Source organism: Protobothrops mucrosquamatus, unplaced genomic scaffold (genome assembly GCF_001527695.2).
Source record: "Protobothrops mucrosquamatus isolate PMUCROS unplaced genomic scaffold, P.Mucros_1.0 scaffold92, whole genome shotgun sequence".
Taxonomy (NCBI): Eukaryota; Metazoa; Chordata; class Lepidosauria; order Squamata; family Viperidae; genus Protobothrops; species Protobothrops mucrosquamatus.
In genome coordinates, this window is record NW_015386467.1 from 807,139 (window position 1) to 826,999 (window position 19,861).

At 36.2% G+C, this 19,861-nt stretch overlaps 1 protein-coding gene across 1 annotated transcript in view; it reads left to right on the plus strand.

Moving 5' to 3' along the window:
- The window catches only part of PAPOLG (poly(A) polymerase gamma), a 38,281-nt gene that overhangs the window by 13,820 nt on the left and 4,600 nt on the right, over window positions 1–19,861 (plus strand). The window contains exons 9-17 of the mRNA XM_029283445.1: window positions 1,440–1,578; window positions 3,143–3,215; window positions 3,894–4,014; window positions 5,376–5,460; window positions 6,504–6,557; window positions 10,494–10,613; window positions 12,744–12,853; window positions 17,668–17,789; window positions 17,866–18,041. Of these exons, the coding sequence (XP_029139278.1) occupies window positions 1,440–1,578; window positions 3,143–3,215; window positions 3,894–4,014; window positions 5,376–5,460; window positions 6,504–6,557; window positions 10,494–10,613; window positions 12,744–12,853; window positions 17,668–17,789; window positions 17,866–18,041 (1,000 nt within the window). The remainder of the gene's footprint in view (window positions 1–1,439; window positions 1,579–3,142; window positions 3,216–3,893; window positions 4,015–5,375; window positions 5,461–6,503; window positions 6,558–10,493; window positions 10,614–12,743; window positions 12,854–17,667; window positions 17,790–17,865; window positions 18,042–19,861) is intronic.

A 19,861-nucleotide genomic window follows, 5' to 3' on the forward strand; every position in this document is an offset into this window, starting at 1 on the left:
TATTTTTCATTCTAATTTTAAGTCTCTTCTCTAGCCTTTGCTGAAACAAGGCTTTGAAATAATCCCTTGTGTATTGCCAGGCATTTGTCAGCCACCCAGAGCTTTTACAGCACGTGGTTCTGGTTAGACTTCAGACTGCTGCATGTTCAGTGCAATAAATGCTGCTATGATGTTACTAGAGCTGAAGTCTAGGGACCCAAATGACAGGGAGAGATGGGGGATAAATTGGTGGAAGGGTGCTGAGACTGACAGTAATCACTGCAACCTCTTTCCTATTATTAAAAACATTTTATTGCCAAGCTTGGCTGGATATACCTGCTAATTTTTAAAATATTTTTTCAGTGCCTTATTCCTTTAAAAAACCACTTATTACTAAGCAAAAAGGGCTTATTATCAAGTTAATCTTGCATTTGACAACAGAAGTAAAGAAGCTTTTGTAAGGGCATTGAATAAACTATTGTAAAATGCATATATAATTCAGGTAGATAACCCATCTATAAGCTTGAATTACAACCCAGCACATCATCCCTATCAAGCTGGTGGGCTGTGGACAGTGAGACCATGGGCTGAATCTGTTTTCCTAGGCTGGGTTGTCCAAATTGCACTTGCTCATCTGCTGTCCTTAAAGGGAAGTGAGTCAAATCAGCAGCACAGAGATATCTAACTCAGGTGTGCAGGAAACAGGAGAGAGGTGCCTTTTAAATTCAACCCTTTCCATTCTTGCCTGGCTTATAACACATAAATGGCCACAAGGTGGAATACTTTCAGAAGGAAAGCAATTGCTAGAATCAAAGTCTCAGTGAGAAATATACAGCAAATTGTTGCTGGGGAGCTCAAAATTAAACGTTAGTTAATGCAGTCTTTGGGCTGATGTGCAAGCTTCTGCTTCTGTTTCAGAATTTTTAGTGTTTTGGCTTTTCTGAGTGTTGTGCCATGTTAGATTCAAGAGATCTGCCATCAGATTTCATAGTCTGAGTTAGTTAAAGGATGTTGAGAGTTCTGTCTCCGAGTTAGTTAAAGGACGTGAAGTGGTTCTGTCTTTGGAAGTATTGCTGGTGGTCATGTTTTTCCACTTCTTTGCATTGTGCCCATGTTCTAAATTTCTTTCCTATGCCCAAAATGCTGCTTATTTCACTGAGTATTCAGTGGTGATAAAAGTAGTGGAAAATTCAATCATTTATTTCTTCCATCTCTTTTAACCTTCCTGGTTTAGAAAAGAAAATGAACTAGCTTAAATCAGATTGAAGCAGGCTGAATGATTGTGGCCTAGTTTTCTTTTGTCCTGATGTTTTACCAGAATTTGTGGCAGGACAAAAGAATACTAAAACAGACATTCAGCCCAAAAACTCATCACTGCTTCATTGATGCCAGCCATGATAGTCTACACCAGTATAATGAACGAGACTGTTTGAAATACTGAGTCACATATCTGTCTTTAGGGCGTGGAATTTATTCCAACATGCTGGGATTCCTTGGTGGTGTTTCTTGGGCCATGCTCGTGGCAAGGACCTGTCAGCTGTACCCAAACGCTTTGGCATCAACACTTGTTCACAGATTCTTCTTAATTTTTTCAAAGTGGTAAGATTTATTTACTTACTTACTTACTTACTTACTTATTTAGTAAATGCAGTGCTTTTTTTCTAAAAAAAAAGAAAAAAAGATGCCGGAGCTCACACAAGTCATACAACCCGCCTTGCCTACCCTACAAGGTTCCATCCAAAAAAGGTGCCAGAACTCCGTTCTGGGCATTCTATGAGAAAAAAAAAGCCCTGAGTAAATGTATAGACAACCCATCCCACTACCAAAGCAACTTTTGATTAATGTATGGGCCTCTACTGTGTAAGCAGTGCAGGCTATTTTATAGACTAACAAAACATTACACTAAGCTAGGATTGGCAAGCCAAGTGGCTTGAAATCATGTCTCTTCCTGATAGGTATTCATCCTAGAAAGTTGAAGGTTTATTATGCAAAGGGATTTGCCTTCTGCTATCCAAACTGGTTTACTGAAGACATTCACCTGGCATAGAATTTCTTCTGAGGAATTCAATTCAAAATTGCCTAGATTCTGGATGGTAGATTGCCTCAGAAAGACAACCATTACTAATAAAGTGAACATGCTCCTTAAAGAATGCTGAAAGAATATCATTTTTAAATACCACTCCAGTTAGCTTTCTCCCGCTTCTAATAGGACAAAGTTGCTCAGTAGAAGCCAATGCCAGAGTCCTTCTAGGAGTTGCCTGAAATAGAATTCTTAGAATGGCACAAGAGAAAAATACTTAAAGATTGCTGTGTGATAGCTGCATTTAGTTTAAATTAAATTTAAATATAAGAAAAATTAAATTATTTTCTCCCCATCTTCTTTTTGGAGTACAGCACTGATATTGCTTATAGGCCATCGTGGGGCTCAGCCTTATAGATAGTGTGAGTTCCAAAAAATTGTCCCTTAGTGGAACTGCTAAAATGATTTATATTTGGCTGTTTTATGTCTCCATAGGTGACCTTGGGCTTATTCACTTTTTGAATTCTTACCCTCCCTTTGTATTAGTTCTCAACGAGAATTGTTTTGGGGATTACAGAATCTTGCAGGATCCAATCTGGGTCAGTCACCAGAACCAGAGGTTTAGTTCATTACAGTATCTGGTTATAAGCCACACAATTAATCTCCCTTGCATTTATTATTTGTTGGCATTAGTATAAAATACATTTTCCTAACCTGGTAACCTGTAGAGCAGGGCTGTACAACCTTGGCAACTTTAAAACTTTGTCGAGCTCAGCTCCCAGAATTCTCCAGTCAGCTATGCTGGGGAAACCCCTGCTCTAGACATTACTGACATAGGTATCCACTTTTGACTAGCATGGTAGTGTTGGTGGGAAGTTATGGTTGTTGTAGTCCTGGAAGGTGGCATATTGGGGAAGGCAGGTATATATTTTGTGTTTCTACTGTTTGTAATATAGAATATCTATGTATAGTTCAAGTTTTGTCAGATTGCCTTTACATACAATATTAGCATTGTGTGGAGATTAATATAATGGACCGAGCAAATTCTGAGGCCATCAACAGTGTATGTGTTAGAAAAGAATGAAAGAAGTTTAACTGAATTGCCTTCTCTCCAGAATTATCACTTATCTCTCTTACTTGCAGGGAATGGCCCAATCCTGTCTTGCTGAAACAACCTGAAGAAAGCAATCTTAACTTGCCTGTCTGGGACCCCAGGGTTTGTAAAACACACCACTTTGAGATGACAACAGTACCAATTCTTGATGGAGGGTTTTTCAGTAGCCATTCCTCTTCTAAGAGATTATCTGTTCTGTGAGGGTCTTTTGAGTTGTGTGGGGCAACATGGGAGGAGAGGAAATGTTCACAGAGGAGAACAACTAATGTTTGGAACAAAATCCGCTTCTAGGCTGAATGTCCCTGTCTCATTTCAAGACAAAACACAGGCAGGGCATTGTGACATTGTTGTGTAATATCCTTTGTAATCAATTTTGCAGTTATGCTAAGACCTTGATTCATACTTTATTCTGAGCTATTTTTTAAATTGCTTTAGAATTATTGGCTGCTTTGGAATTGTCTATTCTGAGTGGAGAAAGGATGTTCCCTTATAAGTGAAGGTGTTTTCTCTGCATTTTGTATTGAATGCTAAACTTTAGTTAAAAGTTATAAAGCAGTTTCTGGACATGCACAAAATAGGTTGCCTGGATTATTTTTGGTATAATGACAATAGTCACTGTAAGACAGATTGGTGTTATATTCCCCTGTTTCAAATGGAGGTGAAGGTTTACATTTATATTTGGTTTTCTAAAGGCCAGCTGATGAGTTGTTGGTTGGTGAGATTTTTGGTTCATATTCTGAAGATTAGTTCTTCATGGAATCACCCATTCATCTGTGACAGGTAAATCCAGCTGACCGGTATCATCTGATGCCCATTATCACTCCAGCCTATCCACAGCAGAACTCCACATATAATGTGTCCACATCAACCCGAGCAATCATGGTGGAAGAATTCAAATATGGTAAACCATCTCCATTGCCTCTATATTTCGCATAGCAGAGTAAGAACAGTTTATTATTTGCTGGATAATCTGTTTGAAGAGTTTTGCATTTTCCTCTTTTGAATGGATACAAAGAAATGCTCTGGATCAGGGGTCCCCAACCCCCAGGCCATGCACCAGCACCGGGCCCTGGCATGCCAGAAACCGGGCCACAAAAACAAGTGAAACCCCATCCGCAGAATGCAGGCAGCACACAAAACCATGCCCCCTGTGGTCCGTGGAAAAACCTCTCTCCACAGAATCGGTCCCTGGTGCCTAAAAGATTGGGGGCCACTGCTCTGGATCATTTTTGTTCACTGGCAATCTTGTAGGAATGAATTTTCATTGATCAATATTGTTATTTTTGCAAAGGTGGGTGTCTAGTTATATGTTTTATTTATTTTTCTATTTATTATAATACTACTTCAATCAAAATGAATCTGTGCCACTTACAAAAGCAATTAATGACAACTAGCCATAGAAAAATACATAAAACTATCCTATGAATGAAGTTACTTCTGTATTAGTATCTGGTTGTTGCAGATATTTCTTAAAAGGACAAAGGAGACTTTATCCCAACATTCTTCCCCCTGCTTCACCTCAGCAGAATTTAGGGAAGAACGGCATTCTTTGGGAGAGAGGAGAAATTTCTCCTTGAATGTTTCAGGGTTGGAGGGATTTATTATTGGGGGTAGGAAGATTGACTTCATTCTCCCTTTCCTGCCAGGAGTATCTTTACTGAAGCCAGAAACAACAACAGCATTCATATCATTGTTGCTGGTTTTGCTTGGTCCTATTCCTATCATTGTAGCATTTTAAAGGAAACAATAGCCTTCTTAAAAATGGCAGCAGAATTGTTCTTTGGACAGGAGAGAATAGGGAGAAAAAAATTCACAAAGAAGTCTCTCTTTTAGTCATCTCTTGTTTCAAGGATTGTAGAAATGTGGCACTGGGAGTCTTGAACTCGATGTGTGGATTGGCAGAGCTAACTATTATTCCCCTTCTCTCTTTTCATATTCATCTCTTATTTCTGATAATATCCAATTATCACTACTGACTATCCAAGATGAGATGCACAAAGTGTTCCCATGCAATATGGGATAGGATGCCAGTCCAAAAAATAGAAAAAGCTGCACCAGAGACCCCAATGGGAAGAGTATTAGAATGGGCACAGCTGGAAAAAACAATGGGATAGTGGAGATTAAGGAAAGTTCTTGGTGAGGTCTGTTAAGATTTAGAATTCTTATAATTCTTAGCCTCAATGGCCTTTGTGGGACTGACACTTCTGAATTTATAACTGTTTGTTATAAAGCACTTACCATAGGTGTGCTATGTTTAAACAGGTCTCATGGTTACAGATGAAATTCTTCAAGGAAAATCGGATTGGTCAAAGCTGCTTGAGCCACCCAACTTTTTTCAAAAGTATAAGTATGTGAGATCACTAAAGGTTTCAGAATTCACATTTCAGCAACTAAATATTCTGTATTTTAGCTAGCGATGCATCCTAAGCAGCTTATGGGTATAAGCTTATATTAAAATAACAATAGTGGAAATATGGCATATTTAAAAAACTAACAGTGTTGGATCAAAGAAATCTGCATGTAATAATAACATGTGGCTAGTGATAGCTGGGCAGGGTAGAGAATGCAACATTGTTAGGAAATATATTTGCAATAGTGACTCATTAATTTTAATATTTATTTGTTATTTTTGAAATGTATTCGCCTGTAGTCAGCTCATGATATAGTACCATGTTACCAAAGTTAGAGAACATAATCTGCGCCCAAATAGTTTAACTAATCTTGGCAATGGAACTGCAAATAGCTGCACCCAAGGCCAGCCTTATCATTACATAAAGTAAGGCAATTCTTCGATTAACAACTGTTGGATGGTTGTGCCAGTGGCATGTTGGCTAATAGACCAGGCTGCTCTCTTCAAATAGATGCAGAATATTATCCTGAATATTAATCTAATAGTAGACTGCTAATGCATGGTAAACAAGAAGGAACATACTGATTTTCTGTTTGAAAATGTGTAGATTTTTTTTCATTGTGAAGATTTATGTTATATATTTTGAAATCAACAAAATATATTAAGCATTGCATAGGAATTTTAGAGACAGAACAACATACCTTATTTATTTAACCCTCTTGTAGAACAAAGGTGGCCTTTAGATAACTAAGTACCACATTTTTTGCAGCTCTGTAAATTATAATGAGCACTTTCAGTGTTTTTGGAAATATTATTTGGATTCTTGATTGATGCTGAAGCCTCCTTAGCCTTGATGTGGGAAAAGTGTATCAATACAGTTCAAGGTTAAGGAAGGTTTTAGAGGAGACTGTTATAAATAAAGTTAATAATTGAAGATTGAGTAGTAGAGTTTTAAATAGTTTTAACAGTAGTTTTAATAGTTTAATTTTAAAACTAAGACTATTACAATGTATCAAATTTTAGTTCTCTATTTTTTCCAGACACTATATTGTATTGACTGCTGTTTCTTCAACTGAAGAACATCATTTGGAATGGTAAGCCTATTTTTTAAATGCTGATAATAATCCCAATTTTAAAATCAAAAACATTTCAGAAGGGAATTGGGGAAAAACTGTCTCTCCCTTATAGTCTTCATTAAGAGCAGTAAGATTTATTTTCCAAATCAACTGAACATTTTACATTCAAGTATCCACATTAAAAATATGCTATATCATTTACAATGTATGAGCATAAAAATCAACATAATCTCATATATTCTGTATAAATTGTTCTGCAAGTTGTTCAGGTTATTCTGTTTTAAGATTTCAATTTATTTAACCACCTGCTCTGACTTCTGTATTTTGACAAGCTTTAACCACATGATTTCAGATGTGTCTACATGCATGAAGGGATAAAAATATTGAAAAAAAATAAAATTCTCAGTGCTAAGTTCTCTGCACACAACCACATCAAAAGAGTTGCAGAATGTACTCATTCTAGGCCCACCCATCATGTAATTCCTGTCTAATATCAGGTCAGTCCAATTTCTAACCATTTATCTGTTTTATGATTATACTCTACTAAGCCATAATGTTTGCTTTGGCTTAACATATTGTTTGAAACCATCCATTATGGTTCATAAGTCATAATTCATGGATTGGCATACTATGTACAGCCAAGCCAATTTTGATTTATTTAACAAACTATAGTTTTGCCTAGTATATAAATACAGTGTGCATCTGCTAAAAGAAAATCAGAATTGTTACATGTCATCCCATAATAATGTTTAGTTTCCAATAAACAAATACAAATAATTGGAGAACACATTTAAATAGAGATAGGTGCTTTTTTGCTGGGCCAAGGTCCTAATGCCTAGGACAAATGTCTCCATTTTGATTGTCTCCAGTGAGAACCGATAACTCTTCCAGAGGATTCCAATGATGTCTCTGATCCTGATCATCATCTTTATTCATTCTCCTTTTCTTCTCTTCAATCATAATAGTTGTTTTTAATAGTCTATCATATGTACACATTGCATGCCTCAAATATGAGTTTCTGTTTATACATAATCTCAAGGGAGTAACCAATGGTTAATTAGCCCAGGATGGATTGATTGATTCCTCTTGCTGTCTGTAGTTATTGTGGTCTTGTCTGAATCCCTGACACAGAAACTAAAGAGACAGACCAGCAGCTTGAGTGATCAAAAAGTAATTAGCACCCACAGCAGTTTTGGGAGACAATGAGCCTTAACAAGGGAGACCCAGGGCCAGGTTCTGGTAGGATGCCTCCCTCAAGAACAAGTGGCAGCTGCAAAGGACTGAAAAAAGACAAATAATAGCATGCCTCCTTGAGAGGAGAGGGTACTAATATTGCTAATCCAAGCACATTGGCTGGATCTGGGTCTATATAAGAACTCCATTGGAAAAAAGTCATATACTGAAAAAATTTCACCTGCATTTCTGTCACCTTGCTCTGCATTTGGACTCTATCAGACTGGCTCCTGGAATTCTCTAGTGATCAAACAGTGGACTGTTACAGTCAACTCTTGTAGCTCTGCCTTTCTTTGTTCCTGCTGGTAGATTGTTATGGTTCAACGTAATGGATTCTTTGAACTTTTCAAGGTGTAAACATTATTTGGCTTTATTTATTGGTTTATTCAATTCATTCATCCTGATTCTTATCAGAAAAATTATGACAAAGCAACAAAATCCTGCAAACTTCTATGTCCCTGGCATTTATTTTTGCTTTAGTGCAGGGGTGTCAAACTGCCGGTCCACGGTCCAGATGCGTCATGCCAAAACCGCGCCCATCCCATTGCTGGCAATGGAAAAAAAAGTCACAATACGTCGCAACATGTCATATGACGTTGCGAGTTTGACACCCCTGCTTTAGTGGATCCAGATACTAACATTCTTAGTCAACATCACCAGATCTATTATTCTAAGGTGTGAACTTTTTTTCACTGTTCCACTTTCACAGATATGCATCACCATTGAGAAGAACCTTGCTTTAAATATTCTGATCTTCATCTTAAGAATATCATAATCCTTCCTGATCTTGTTTAATAGTGCATCTTACAATTAACATCCTATTTATTTTTCTGTATGTATGTAAAGGACTTAGAGCCCCAGGTTTCCTGATTATATTGACATTTATGATAACATTAACTATCCATCTTCATTTTAAGTCAAAGAAAATAAAACTATGTACCACAATCACTTTTTCATTTTCAATTATAAATTCACTAATGCTAATTGATGCTGTCATCTTAATAATTAGCACTAATTCACATTTTCATTTCGTAACAAGCTCTTTACATTCAGCTAACAAACTGGTATTGTCTATGTATCTCAGACTATTAAGAGTTTAAATTTCCAGTTTTGGTTCCAGTTGTCATCTTTAAAATCTTGTCATTCTTATATTTGTTGAGACAGTTAGACTATATTCATCCTTATTTTACTTCCTTCCGTATACTGAGACACTGTGTTTCCAAAGTCACTACTCATAGTAGCTTCTTGTTAATTGTAAATGTTCCTCAGAGGAATAATCAGATGTTCTGACACACCATGAGTTCCACATTCTGGCATGAACTTCTTAGTCAAAGGGCTTGCTGTAGTTAATAATACAGAGTTGCCCTCTTATATTTTCTTGTTCTCATTGTGAAAACATAAAAACAACCTAAAAATTTTTATGTTCCTGGAACTTTCTCCCTTCAGAGTTGATGACCCAACTTGTTGTCCTTTGATAGGGCTTGGATGACTTGGCTTTATGTTGTGGTTTGGGGCTCTAAGTATGTAAAGGACTTAGAGCCCCAGGTTTCCTGATTATATTGACATTTATGATAACATTTTTTACTCAGCTGCCACACATCTTTAACTTTGTACTATATTGTAATTGTTTTTAATCATTTTATGATTGTTCACTGCCCATAATCACTTGTCTGAGATGGATGGTTTAGAAAATAAATAAACAAACAAATAAATAAATAGTAAAACAAAGGAGCATAAAATAAAATATGTTCACAAAGGAAAATGCACAACATAGATTTTAAACAAGCTTAGCGCATGTGGGAAATTTAAAGTGGAAATAATAAAAAACAAATGGATAGCAAACCTCACTGAGAAGGCCTTCAATTCAGTGGATCATTTGAGGAAGAGATTAAAATATTCAGTTTGATTCTTGTGGGAGAAGATCACTTTGCAAGTACTGCCCTTTTACCTGATTCCTGATACCCTTTAAAAATGAAAAACAGTTTTTAAGTTCCACCCACAACACACTGGAAGTAGCACATGCATATTAAAGTTAAATGACCCCAGAGCAATCATCAATAAAAGACTTTTCTGCAATTTGCAAATAATTTTATTATATGTATTATTATTTTATTGTTTATAAATATTAAATAGAGAAAAATACAAAAGCTACTTGGAAAAGTAAATACTTTTCCTGTTCTTTATACTCCAACTGATTTGCAATATTTGTAAACATTTAGACCTTTTCAGAAACCATACATTTTGCAGCCCAAGAGAATTATCATTATCATTATCTGGTTGATTGTTTTATGATCTCAACCTAAAGAAAGGCAATGCTGGTCCAAAGACTACTTTACTCTGATGGACAGTATATAAACTTAATCCTTTAAAAAAGGAGATGATGTTACCTCATAAATCAGTGTCAGCCTTTTTCCCCCAAGTCTAATTTAAATATAGCTGTTATATGACATTGAGGGTTTTGTTGTGCTAATTATCTGGTGCTTTTTAATTTATTACTTTTTATTCCTGTGTGTTTCAAACTTGTGATGGATATTTTTATTTCTGAAATAAGCATTCATCCTATGGATGTAAAGAATTCTAAATGCTGAAAATAATATTTTCCAATATTAAATCTCTTTCTTGTGTTTCATGCATTGCTCCCTCAAATTGCACAGTGCCATGTTTCCAAAGGTAGTTGGGAGTTCTTGGTATTCTTACACATTGCTGATTTTTTCTCTGTAGGATTGGCTTGGTGGAGTCTAAAATCCGTGTGCTTGTTGGACACTTGGAGAGAAATGAATTTATTACTCTTGCCCATGTAAATCCTCAATCCTTCAGTGGGAACAGGGATCAGTACAAAGAGTGAGTTAATGTCAACACTATTGTATTGTGTTGAATTGATGTCTGTTTTTGAAGAGAGGCTAACATTGCTAGTTAGAAAGCCTTGTATAGCTTCTGTCGTTCCATCCTCAATTGTTTCCTTGGATAATGACAAAGCAAGCAATGGGAAAATATGGGAAGCACATAATAATCTTGCTTAATCTATAGGCACCTTTAGTCTGTTGTAGCACAAATGTGATTTGTGTCACAACTGATCTGAAACCTTTAAGGTACACCATTATTAACGGTTGGATTTTATATTTTGTCAAATAGTTGTATGTCTGGAAATTCTCAGTCATCCAAGTCATGATTGTCCCAAAAGTACTTTTCAAAAGGCAACTGGACTTTCTTTGGGTTTTTTTTCCTTGAAGACATTTCACTTCTCATCCAAGAAGCTTCTTTAGTTCTGAAGAAAGTTTGGTTGCCTTTTGAAAAGCACCTTTGGTCAAATAGTTTCAAATAACGTTCTTAGCAAACTTTGAGGGAGCCCTAGATTCACTCTATCTGTCTGTCTGTCTGTCTGTCTGTCTGTCTGTCTGTCTGTCTGTCTGTCTGTCTATTTATCTATCTATCTATCTATCTATCTATCTATCTATCTATCTATCTATCTATCTATTATAAATAAAACCTATAAGGCTGCCTATCTTACACTGAAAATCCTAGGCAGCTCACAATGACATAAAACCAATTGAACCCCACAGCAACACCATATAACCAAACCATAGCACCAGAACCTCCTACTTACTTTACATTTACATTTGCTGGACTCCCTTTGATCTTTGCCCAATGTGAGGTTTTCATAGCCCTCCAGAAGGGCTAATAGGGTAGAGAACCTCCAGATCTCAAGAGGCCAGGGTGCCCTCCGAAAAGGAGCCATACTTACTTATAAATTAACACGGAGTTAGTTTTAATATCAGTAACAATACTATTACTCTCTATTTTCTTTTAAAGCAACCAGTCTGATAATTCCTAGTGACTGGAAAATGTACATGTTTTGTAATCTTGAATTGCCCAGTAAAGTATGATTCAAAGGGACTTTGGATGGTTTAAATATCTAATATGGTTGGTTTTTGTCTTTTCAATGGGATTAGAATGTAAATAAGTATTGGGTTTATAAATACATATGGCCTAAAGGAATAAAACTATGGAAGAGAGCATTTACAAGGAATGACTAACTCATGTGAATGAAGTTGCTTACTTTGAACTTGTCTTTGCACATTTCCCTCTTTTTGTACCCACCTGGCCAGGTAAGAATAGAAGCAGATAGACTGTTTTGTAGTAGAATCAGTTGATGAGAAAACAGTTCAGCTTCTTCCTGGCTGATTATATTCCTGGTTCCCATAATAAGTGCCAAAGGGGTAGGGAACCTACAGCATTCAGCCGCATTCAACACTTGAGGCCATTTAGTGTGCTTTTGCATGTCCTCTCCAGAATTCTCTGTGATGCAGCTGCTGTGCAAGTTTTCTGAAAGCCCTGTTCCTGCTAACTCTCAAGTCAAGGAAGACCTCTCAGTGCAGATACCAGAAGCTTCTAGGAGAGCTTGTGAAGTGTGTGAGCTCTGTAGCTATTTGGGCCTTATAGAAACAGGGCCTTTCAGAAAATGAATAGTGTGAAAGCAAGGAAACAAGTAGAGAAAAGAACAAAAGTAAAATGGCAGTTATTTTGCTAAAACCTTCTCTCTCCATTGACCTTGTTAAATTAAAAGTGAGATAGGGAGTGTTCATCTTCTTTTTTCCAGTGAGCACACTATAGCTGAGTGATTTTACACCTGAGTTTTCTCACTCTCTTTTGTCCAGTTATGTGTGAATTTAGATGAATGTGTGCATGTAGATATATGTGTATGCAGTTGGTATGCATGTCCGGCCTAGCTGAGTACTCCATAAAGTCCACTGTTCCCAATACATAGTTTCCTCTTCATTAGAATAATAAAATTCTGCATTGCAAAGTCCATAATTCCTTTATAACATATAATTTTGTTCTTTGTTATTTTGACATCTGAATCTCTGCAAGGAAATCAGTCTAATGCAGAAGTAATTTGCATTTAGCTCTTACCCAGAACACTTTTGGCATTGGAGCATTTGGTAATATGTTGTTTTGTGTCTCTCCGTCTAGAAGTGATTATGTGTCAATATGGTTTCTGGGAATAATTTTCAAGAAACTGGAGAATGCAGAGAGTGTAAGCATTGACTTAACCTATGATATCCAGTCATTCACAGATACAGGTAAATTTTTCTCTCCTTAAAAGTCCTGTTCTGAATAGACCATTATTATTTTAGATGGATGCCTCATTTTAGTATACGGTAGTGCCTCTGACATCTTGGCAACCAAGTGAAATGTCATCCATAATGTGGTGGCTTATAAAAATGAGAAAAGGAATATTTACATATTAAATTTCTATACTGCCCATCACACCAAAGTGACTATGGGTGGCTTACAACAATATGCCAATATGGCCACAGAGAAGATTTGAAAATGAAGCATAATCCATGCTGAAGTAAATTTCTCCCTTAAATAATTTTTTTCCCAAAGATTTACTATTTTTTAAATATCTTTAAAGCCTATTAGACTGACAAAGTCCTGATTTCTTGACTGCAAGAGAACACATGGTTTGCTCACTATTTAATCACATCCTTTATATCTATATTGAGCTTACTTTTAGATGAATCTGCTTCCTACAGCCTTGGAATTATTGGCAATAGTGTAAAGTTCACTATAATCAATGGGAGTTTCTCTTAACTATGCTGTAGAGAAGCATTTATCTTTCCAAGCAGTGTTCTTGGAATTTAATTAGATTCTGTAGTAGGTTTTGCCATTAGAATTAATAGGAGTTTTACAATGGACTCCCCTGGATACATCTTCGCACAAGTCCAATTAGGACTTGTCCTTTCCCAGAGGAAGAAAAATAGGCTTACTTTTCAAAATGTATGAGGTTTTTATTTAGAGATGAAAAGTGCCTTGTGAAATGTAGTTAGTGAGCCTAGAAAATTCTGCAGAGGCTATTTTTGAAAGCTGAACATTGCTGTAAGCAACTTAGGTGTGTATTCATTGGAAAGAAAGAAAAAGCCAAAATTCATGATCATATGTTTTCCAAAGTGGAGCCCTCTGCCCAATAATGTGTTGGAGCTTACTCATACCAGTTTTCCAACTGCTGATTGTTAAATTTTCTGGAATTTTGTGAGCCACTTGAGAGCAAAGATGAGCCTCCAACCTGACACACTGATCAGCTGTTCAGTGACTAGCAATGTGGCAGTAGCAATGGAGCCGGCAGAGTCAATTATTAAACCCTATCAGCATGCCACTGCCTCTGCCCCTATACAGAGACTAGGAAAATTATTTCTTGATATAAAAATATAAACAGACCTCAACTTATGGTCACAACTGAGCCTGGAATTTTGGTTATATTTCACTGCAGTCATAAATCAAATCACCACATGACCAGACTAGATTTTATAGTTGTTTTTATGATAGTCGTTGAGTGAATCACATTGTTGTAAGTCCAAATCTAACTCATCCAAAGAGTGCTTTTTGCCATTTTTTTTTACCAGAAAATAACAAACAAACGTTGCAAACATGATCATGTAACCATGAGATGCTGCAACTGGTTATAAATGCAAGCCAGTTGTGCCCAAATGCCCAAAATGCAATCATGTGACTACAGGAGTTATGTAGCAATCATAACTTTGAGGATGGGTCGTAAATAACTTTTTCGAATCTGTTGTAACTTTGAATGGTTGTTAAGCAACAGGGCATAAGCTAAGGACTACCTTCAAGATTTATTCAATGTATTGGCATGTATCTGCTAGAGTAGAAATGTCTCCTGTAAACCAGGTGATGTAATATATTGGATACAAAGGTATACATGTATATACTATTCTAACTATATAAGCTAAATTGTTATAGGAAGGGAGATCAGTCCCTTCCCCTTTTATTAATTTATTTTTTTATTGAACAAAATCTGGTTTTAAGTTATATAAGCCCTTTATTAGAAAACATGTAATAATTTTATATTAGTTTAATGGAGACAATAAACCATCTGGCAGTTGTTGTGTTATGAAATCTAGTTTCTTTTTTATATGTATAAATATTTTATTAATTTTCTATTTTTGCAAACAAGTACTTAATAGACAACGTGTTGACTGGGTCCATTAGTAATTCCGTGGTACGTATAAGCTTCTTCAAACTAAATCCAATATTACACCATCCAATACATCCTCTCTTCTTCGGGTAATAAACTTTTTCCCACATTAAGCAAATACAATTCTTATTGTTGTTAATAAATATACAGTTGAATATCAACATTTATTACAGTTTTCTAATAGTATCAATGATATCAATTTAAAATATCTTTTCTAACCAAAACATATCTTAATTGCATTTGCACTCAATATCCATTTATTCAGTCAGTATCCTATTTTCACTTTTTTTCAATTTTAATTTTCCATCCATGTTCAAAATATCCCAATCATTTATAATTTCAAAACAAGTTATATTCATTAACCAAAAGCTTCCCATATTCAAACTTCTTAGCATTCTCTTATTTCCCTTTTCATGCCAAAATATGATATTCTGATTACCAATCTTATCTATCTAGTTGTAATAATACTTCTATTTCTAGCAATCTATTCTTAACCATATTCAAACATCTAATTAATAATATAATATCCCCTCTAATAGGTCAAAGCTTCTGTTTTCTTCAGTCTTACTCTAGCTTTCTTCCTTTGCCAACTAACTTTCCAAGTCAGTGCATTTGGATCATCAAATAATTCTTCCTCTATTTTTGTGTATATTATTTGGAGCAAAAGAAACAATTTAGTTAAAGTATTTTTGGAAGAGCTAGCCCATTGACATTCATTAAACAGCCTCCCTCCTTCTCCAGTTCCCCACAGTTCTGTCTCTATCATCCATTCCATCGGGTTTCCTTCCTTATCCTCCAGTATGCTCTGAAATATTGGTTGAAAAAATGTCTTTTCCATTTCCAATATGTCTTCTAGTTCTTCATTTGTCTGAGTCTGGCTGTTAGTTTTTTCCTTTAGTTCCTCCATATTTGGGTCAGCTTTCTCTAGTTTTCCTTCTATTTTCTGGGTTGCTACTTCCTTCTCTGTGGTTATTTTCTGAGTTTGTAGATTTAAATTAGAAAATTGTTCTTTTATCTCCTTTGTGTTGTTTTTAATCTCATCACAAGCTAAGGCAATTGTTTCTTGTATTAATTTCAACATGGAGAGAATTTCTTTCTGTGATTAATCAGTATTTTCTTGGTGGTATGTCAAACTGAGGCTTCTGGAGACAGATGTTAAAGATGGTTTTTTTACTATTTAAAGCTAAATGTGGAACATCCATTTTATTTTTTGTAAATGGCCTTTATAGAAATCTGTTCAAGAATATAGAAAATTTCAGTTGTCATTGGAGCTCCAGATTATCCAACCAACTTATCAATCTGTTCTTAAACCTCCCCTAAGCAAATATAAGTAAAATTCAATTTTTTCTGTCCAATGAGAAGTATATCCTTTCTGTTCAGGGAGATGAAAGAACCATTAAAAGTTGTTTATCAATCAAGATTTATAATCCAAAATGTTCCATCATATCAGGCAATAGTGTATATTTCTTCTACAGGAAAATAGTTCCACAATACAGTTCTGAAAGTCAGTATTTGTGTTCGTAGTTCAGACAGGCCAATTTTAGAATAGTTTATCATCTCTGCTACACAGATAAGCACCCCCCCAAGCCTTTTTCCTTTTCTCAGCTGCAATCTTCAAAGTAAAAGCTTCCAAGGCCAGTCAGAGTTTTATATAAGTCTGGGCTTCGAGACAGGTTTCTTTTAGGCATAATAAGTTGTAGTGCCGTAATTCACCACTAGATGTCATTGATGCCGTTTTCCAGTTTTTTAAATCCAAAACTTATATTGCAAACTTTTCAAGTCTCTTTTTTAAAAAAAAAGTCTTAAAAGCACTTTTAGTCCCCAAATTTCCAAGGCATATATATATAAATTCCAACTTAGTCTTGTAGTTTTCTCCATTTTCCCCAAATAATTAAATCGCCACTTTTCTTTTCCTGAGGGAATGGGGCAGAAATTCCCCTTCCCTCTCTCATCGGGGGTGTGCTTTGGGCAGTTTTTCAGGAACAGGTCTTAAAATCATAAAGAGAGGATCAGGTCTCACTCAGTTTCATCCATGTTGCTGTAATGTTGCTTGTTGGTGCTTATTGTCTTCCGTTGTCAGCGGCTTTTCACTGACTACACGAATGTAGCCAGTCTTTCTCCCGCCAATTTGGAGGGTTTCCTCGGATCAAATGGAAGGGCTGCCCCCCTCCTGCGATCAACGAGGGTCCCCTCCTTGCTGTTGCCTCTATGGGGCGATTTTCGACCGTCTCCAGGGTCCCCAGCGGGGCAAAATCAAATGCGAAAGACAGAACCCTCTCCTCCTGCATCCGTTTCGCCTTGACGTCAAAACTGGAAACCTGTTATGGAATCTAGTTTTTAATACACTAGCTCCCATTTAATGATACTTATGTAGACAAAGTTAACATGTCTAGTATGCTTCAGTATTTTATTGCATGATCAAACTAATAAACTAAAGAAGATTGATGCTTAATTCTCCTGGGGAAAAAAACTTATCTAGGCTTTCACTTCAGAAAGGATAGTACTGATTAAGAATCAGATTAAGAATCATTCCAGAAGAAAAAAAGATTGTGCTTGTATCCCTAGGTTCCCTGCTTGTAAAATTAAATCTACCAATAAGATAGGACCATTAGACAACCTAAGAGTCTTCAGGAACTGAGGTATCAGGAGTCATAATGCATATGCATTGCAAAAATAAACTGGATTAGATAATTTTCTTTATTTCTGTTCACTGATCATGTGGCAGAACTCTATGGCTTCATTTTATTACCTGAAGATAGAATAATATTGTAGTAACCAATCTGATATCTGCTTTATGGACTGGGAAGTTTGTTCCAGCAGCAGCAGAACAGCAAGTTAAAGGCTGATCAAAGTTGCTTGAGTTGTTGGATAACTTCTTGACTTTGTCATCTTTGTTTTTAGTTTATAGGCAGGCAAACAATATCAACATGTTGAAAGAAGGCATGAAGATTGAAGCTACTCATGTGAGGAAGAAACAACTCCACTTTTATTTGCCAGCAGATGTCTTACAGAAGAGGAAAAAGGTTGGCCCAAATTTTGTTTTTTCTGACAATGCTTCATTTAAAGATCTGGGTATTTAAACTGAAATTATCTCAACAGAGCGTGCCTGATCTTGGTGGACATGCTTGTGGGGTCATGTTGAAAAAGACAATGGAAAATAATAGTGGTTTGGACACTTACAGCAGTGCAGAAGTTACCACACAGTGCAATACTGTTCCCTCATTCAACAACGTGGTGGAATATTGCTGTAAATCTTTTTCAAAAGGGATAGAAAGGTAGGTGTTGTGTGGCTGTGTCAAGTGTATGTCATATGGGTGGCATCAGTATTACTTTTAAGATGTGAGAGTACAAAGTACTCCTGTATATGAGAAATTGGCACTCAGACCACTGCCTTTTCCAAGGTTCACTTCTTGGTACAAAATGGCATGGTTGAGATTCTCACAACTCTGCTCTTCACTGATCTAACTACATGAAATGGGAAGAATGGCAATTCTTGGAGTGGAAGGATGAGAGTTTAAGTCAGCAATGAGTAATTTGTATGGGTATTTGTATGATTTTTTTAGGCCTTGGAAGGCCAGAATGATATGATATATACCACCAAAATAGGAGGGAAAAAATGTTCAGCCAGTTCTTTGTTCTTTGAGGGATTTATAGGACTTAAGGGGCAAAAGGTGTGCACTCATAAGAGATTTAAGATACCTGTATTTTGCAAAAATAGGGGAGGCGAAAAAATCTGCTTTGTAAAATCATGGTCCCACAAAATATGATTTGTCCATTCCTGAGCCAGCTTATGTTGTGTTGATAACAAAGCAGAATAGGCTTCCCAGAGGCTTACTAAAGAGTAGAACCTGGTCCGCTCATTCATTGTGTTCAATAAATCCGCACTACATTTCCCAAACTTTTGTTCATGATTACTTCTTGCATCTTTTTGGTCAAATTTCTGTCAGACACTCTGGCAGTCCCACTTTAAAAAAATATCCCAGGTAATTCTTGTGTTTACTTTTGTTACTTTTACTTTTGAAGAGAGCACAATTTCTCATACAGATCTCTGAAATGCTTCTTCCAACATTTCCTCACTTTGTTCCATTAATACACTCATTCAATAGTCTCATTACTTTTATTTTTAGTTCTGGTCACTATGTTGGAGGCTCCTTGTTTAGTCCTCGTCACTCACCCAAGCAATTTGTTTCCATCAAAATCATTAAGCATTTTTCTTTTTCTTTTAATTTTAGCCACATGAGGTCATTTTGACTTCATTCTTTTCAACTACCTTTTTTTCCTGTAGACATTATCTCTCTTTATCCTTATTTTGCAGTAATTCTTTTTCCTCACTTACAGCCTCTTCCCATCATCATTCTACCAAGCATCCTTTTACATGTTTTCATTAATAACTCCACAGACTTTTATGACACGTATAACATAATACTTTTCTCTCTTTTTCAAGCAGCTTCCAAATTTTCTTTCCTTAAATCATACAGAATTTCCCTAATCAATTCCCTCAGTTTTTCATCATAAATAATCAGATCAGTTATGTTTCCTCATTCACTCTTCTTTTTTATGTGTGCTTATGAATAGACTTATTCTTAAACCATGTATCTCAAATAGACTTTTTCTAAACACATACGTCCCAATTGTCATTCTCCTCAATTCCCATCTATTCATTGTCATTCTCATCCATTTTCCCATTTTATTATGGAAGGCTTTTATCGTAATGTCTCCTCATCTCCATGAAATGAATCCGTAGCTAGCTGACCGGCCGTACTCAGCGTGTGGTCCTCAATGGAACTGCATCTACATGGAGGGAAGTGTGTAGTGGGGTGCCCCAGGGCTCTGTTCTGGGCCCAGTGCTCATCAACATCTTCATCAACGATTTGGACAAGGGGATAGATAGGGAAATCATCAAATTTGCAGACGACACCAAGCTGGCAGGAATAGCCAACACTCCAGAAGACAGGCTTAGGATACAGGAGGATCTGGACAGACTTGAACACTGGACGCTATCTAACAAAATGAAATTCAATGGTGAAAAAAGTAAGGTTCTACATTTAGGCAAGAAAAACCAAATGTACAGGTATAGTATAGGGGGTACCTTGCT